A 5,174-nucleotide genomic window follows, 5' to 3' on the forward strand; every position below is an offset into this window, starting at 1 on the left:
AGGTATTGTCTTCTAGCATCAGATAAGTCTTACCAGCTTGGAGCTATGCTGATATTTTTGCCAATGTCTGCTGAATTGGAGGAGTTATTTCTTAGAAAACTTGTGTTATATATAATTCTGCTGCTCAGAATTAGCTCGCATATATCTCATGTTTCAGCATGTATTATTATTTATTTTGTGTTTAACTTTCTCACTAAGTGTTATTTATAGGAATGCAAGAAGGCAAGGTTAGTTGTCTTGGTCGGCTACTTCATGAACATTATTCCTCGTGTGAAATTCTTACACAAATTACATAGTTATTTATTCAGGTAATGCCTGTGATAAAAGCAGAAATTTACTGAATTTTAAATGATAGTGTAAGCAAGTGGTAATTGCATATCTTATGTGATAGGCTTGATGCATTTTTTCAGTATTTTTTTTTTTTATTTGCTACAGGGTCTGATATTAAGAGCTGTGACTTTTTCTAGGAACCAAAATGCCTGAGAAGGTTTTATGCATGCTGTTCTTGACATACATGAAAAGTGATACATGATTAAAATAGGTTGAACCAAAGTTAGTTCTTAACACCTAGTCATTATGGTATTCACTGACAGTCCCACCCATCATGTACCAACTTCATGTTCATGACTCCTTGGTGTACTGTACTCCTTTTGTATTGCCAGTATGCCAAGGATGTAAAATTGGAAACTTGATTAACAGTGTTAGACAAGAGTAGCATTTTTACTTGCTGCAAAAATGTAGACTGATCTAGGAAAATAATAATTTTAAGTAAAAGCCAGAACTTTTATGATTTTTTTGCATATACATTGTGTCAAAGATTGTAAGGGAAAAAGTTGCTGAAGATTCTGCATGGTTCACCTTTATTTAAATAGAGGGAGAGGAGAACATGGTAAAAATGTATAATTTACTGTATATTCATACAGTCTTTAATAATGAAGTAACTTTTAACTCCTTCATACTACCCTCCTTTCTATATTTTTTTGCCTTTACAGACACTGAGAGCATTGAGCTTTATAAATACTTTTATTGTACATATCATGTTTCAGTTTATTAATATTTACCATGCTCTTAAGATGTCATTGATTTTGTTAAAATTATATTTTATTTTATCCTACAGCTGCTTCTCCACCAGTGAAGGAGGGCGAGGCAGGTTATAAGGACTGGGTCTTCATCAACTATACCTACAAGCGGTTTGAAGGTCTTACTCAGAGAGGTCTTATACGTCCATAGACCAAAACATGCACTTCACTACATGTGACGTGTGGTCTTGTGACAGAAACATGACCCAGACAGTGATAGTATTATGGTCATGTATAAGGTTTGTGACAATTGATCCGGAGTGTGTGATATGGGTGTAATGTGATCTTGAATACAACACTTACCATTTCAAATCTTTTGGCCTGAGCTATGGGCCAAAACGCATAAATTAAAACAGTGACTAAACTTAAATCCTGACAGAATGGTTGCATTCATGTACTGGGTGCCGTGTGAGGGATGACATCTAGGGAAAAGATGGTGAGTGAAATAGTAAGAATGAACAAACTATGCTGCATAGTTTCTCAGGTCATATATGCAGCTTTATTCTCTTCAGCATATAGAACAGTGCCACAAAATTGACAGAGAGTTATATCAAACAATCTCCCACCTTTTTCCTTTTGTTATCAATAGTGTTCACACACCATACAAATGTGGCGCTATACATGAAACTCATGTATTCCCTTATGTTGTGTCCAACTACTGTAGTTGGTAGAGCATCCTTAGCATGGTCTGCTGGTGAGTTGGCTCACCAGTGGGTGTTGGTGTTGTACAACACTGTTTCCCACTATGTGAGAAATAGTTCTTGCAGTCTTTCTTGTATATTTTTTTATTTTATTTTTTTTTATTTTTTTTTATAATTTTTATGATTATGGGACCTAGTGAAACCCGTGTTTTTTTTTTCCCCCCCCAAGTGTGATTAGAAACTTTTGTTTCATTAATCAATGTGTGAGCATTGCATTATAGTTTTAATGTGATTTTAGCTAAGCCTTACAGCTGATGACAAACTGTGATAGAATCCCAGCAAAACAGTGATTGAGTGTACCCTTCGGTGATATATTTTAAGTTTTATCACTTTAAGCTCTTCAAGGTTTTTTTTATTTAGTTTTCATTGGTATGTTTGTGCTTGCTTGCATGCAAGCCAATGTGAGATGAAGTTATTTAACACCTTTGGACTGCAGAAAGCAAAGAACATGGATATCTAGAAAACTGGAAATAAGAAATGACAGTAAATAAAACCACCAGTAATTGCATCTTGGCTGAAAATAAGTAATTTATTCAGTATTTAACAGTATTTGCCAGTCCTTTTCATTTCTAGCTTCTCCATTTCATCTCATGTTTTAATATTTATTTGTTTCATATTGCATCATTTTTATAAAAATGAAAACGAAGTGGCATATATGAAATGAACGTTGTTTGGACTTGTTTAGTCTCATTAATTTTTCTTTCAGTGATACTTTACCTTCTAGGCCAAGGTTGTGAAAAATACATATTTTGGTTAAAGGGTTAAAGTTTAACAATTCACTAAAGTAAAAGCATTCTTTGTCCCACTTATAAAGTAATAAATTATTGTACAAAAATTGTAACAGGATGCTTCAATTTTCAGATATGATGTAAAGAATAAATTGTAATACAGTAGTAGTTTACCTGAGCAGAATGTTCAGTGCATAATTCTACCCCATATTTTGAATGCTCGTATCCTCATTACCATGAATAAACAGATTTCTTAAACAAAATCTATATTAGTATTGGAACTTTTTATTAACTGACATTTTGTTAGTACCACACATTGGTACAAAGTACAATTGGATTGTCCATGTTAATTTTTTTATATTTTGGATGGGATAGTCTGTGTGTAGATATAAGGAAAAGGAATAGGATTTTTTCTTTCAAATGATGTTATTTAATAAAATCTGTAATATGTTTTAGACATGGTGTTACTAGTTAGAATTGATATAGAAAATTTCACTTTAATGAAAATAAAAGTGTCACAGTTTTATGTGTGGCAAGTAAGCGCCAACATGATACATTCATTAGCTACTGGTAGATATTGGGCTATCCCAGATGTATATATGATCATATTTTAGTTCAATCTCCATTGTAATTTATTTTATTGTACATATTATTTCCTTTAAAAAATAAATTTCCTTGATTGTTGAATGCATTGTGAATGAGTGAAATTAGTTATAAAGGATCACTTGTTATTTATTGTGAGGTTTGTATGAGTTAATGATTATACATAAACACTCAGAGATAAGGCTGTATGTGGAATGTGTTCAATTTATATCTGATCTACTCAAAATTAGGTGTAAACTTTTTGTACTCGACTGTGAGTATAAACCTAATATTTAAATCGATACACATTTTCTCTTGAAAAATGTAAGTGCGGTTATTATTAAAATTACTTAAAGGTACAAACCTTTTGAGAGTACATAGAATAACTAGTAACACAGTTCTACAGATACTGAAGGTTTAAATTGAACATTGGTTATAGAGATGGTGTTACAAGTGGTTCATGTTGACTGCCATTGCTGATGTTTTAGTAGAAATGTGTGCTGTGTTGCATAGGTTTGTGGAGCAACTACAGTAACTATTAACCATGACATCTAATTGGAAGTGTGAAGAACCTCCTACCAATTAAGATTCATTTGCATTTTAAACAGTTATTACATTGTAGATGAAAATTTTGAACTGTATTGTAAAATGGAAGACTGACTTCTTGTTCTTCTTGAATGCATGATCTCCTCTAGAACTTGTATACTGTATAAATGTTTAAAATACATATGGTATTTACAGTGTTGCTAACCAATAAGCCTTAATTGAAGTGTTATTAGCCTCAGCATAGTGCAGTTCAAGGGTGTGTTTCTCAGCATATAGATAGATTATACTGTTTTGCTACAAGTTTATAGTGTGAATAACAATACATTCCTAATGATGTAAGTAATGACCATAAAGATTATGCCACATTGTATCTGGCACTGTACAGTAATATTTCTTGTTATTGATAAGTAAATCTCCTAAATACTTTATAGCTCTTCTGAGAGTGCATAAGTACCGTCCGTGGGACATATATTGTGGAATAAAAGGGTAAAATATTAAATGATTTAGATTAGTTTGACCCCATATAACATGATTTAAAATCATACCTGTGAAAATTAGCCAATAATTAGGTATCATAGTGATACATTCAGTATCATAAGAGCCATTGTATTTTTCACTTCAAAATTGTGTGCTGCATCGGGTATCATTATAGACATTAACCTATATAGTAATCAAACTGCTTTGCCAGAGAAACTATTTTTTCCTAGTGAAGAATAACATAAGAACTTAATCTATGTTCTAATCATTTAATGTTTCTTACATTACTGGTTTTCTTCATTGCAATTCTTATAATTGAGTCATAAAAGGCCTGGGAAGAGTTATGTCTTACTCCCTTTGCACAGTAAAATAGTTTCACTGCATATGTAATGTGTAAGAAAAATCTACTTTCTGGGATTAGTATCTAAGGTGTAAAGCAGTTGAAAACTTAACAATTTACCCTTAAGAAATGTTATAACATCTTACCCATTCATCACCTGAGGAGCCTGTTTTGTTTGTGAAAACTAACAATTTAAGGTTCCAGCCATGGGGTTCCAAGGGAGATCTCGTGTAAATAAAAAGAAAGCAGTAGCATCTGTAACTAGTCACCAATAAATGATTAATATAATCTGAACACAGTTTTTCTATTCTTAGCCAATTTTATATGTTTAGTACAACGCCTTCACTTTAAAGAAGGGGTTTGGGATATTGGCAGTTTGGAGGGACGTCTAAGCTGTCGTATCTGAGCGCCTCTGCAAAGACAGTGATTATGTATGATTGATGGTGAAAGTGTTGAATGATGAAAGTTTTTTCTTTTTGAGTTTTTCTTTCTTTTCGGGTCACCCTGCCTCGGTGAGAAAAGACCGACACAAAAAAAAAAAAAATGCTTTATCTGTAAAGGCTCGACACTCTTTAGGCTGCTGCCTTTTTTTTGTGATGAAGAATTGTAAGCTTAGATGATAGGGTTTCCTATACCAGGGGTAGTCATAACTAAGTAGACAGCTGTGTATGGACAATCATATACAGGACACCCCTATTTCAGTAGGAAGTAGGTCTTACCT

General features: G+C 33.0%; 1 protein-coding gene across 11 annotated transcripts in view; it reads left to right on the forward strand.

Moving 5' to 3' along the window:
• Positions 1-4,747, forward strand: part of trc (Serine/threonine-protein kinase tricornered) — a 316,149-nt gene extending 311,402 nt beyond the window's left edge. For all 11 annotated transcript variants that reach the window (XM_053771870.2, XM_053771868.2, XM_053771863.2 and 8 more), the window contains one exon: positions 1,118-4,747. In XM_053771870.2, coding sequence (XP_053627845.1) covers positions 1,118-1,230 — 113 coding nt within the window. In that variant the 3' untranslated portion in view covers positions 1,231-4,747. The remainder of the gene's footprint in view (positions 1-1,117) is intronic.
• Positions 4,748-5,174: the final 427 nt, after the last annotated feature.

Source organism: Cherax quadricarinatus, chromosome 8 (genome assembly GCF_038502225.1).
Source record: "Cherax quadricarinatus isolate ZL_2023a chromosome 8, ASM3850222v1, whole genome shotgun sequence".
Lineage (NCBI taxonomy): Eukaryota > Metazoa > Arthropoda > Malacostraca > Decapoda > Parastacidae > Cherax > Cherax quadricarinatus.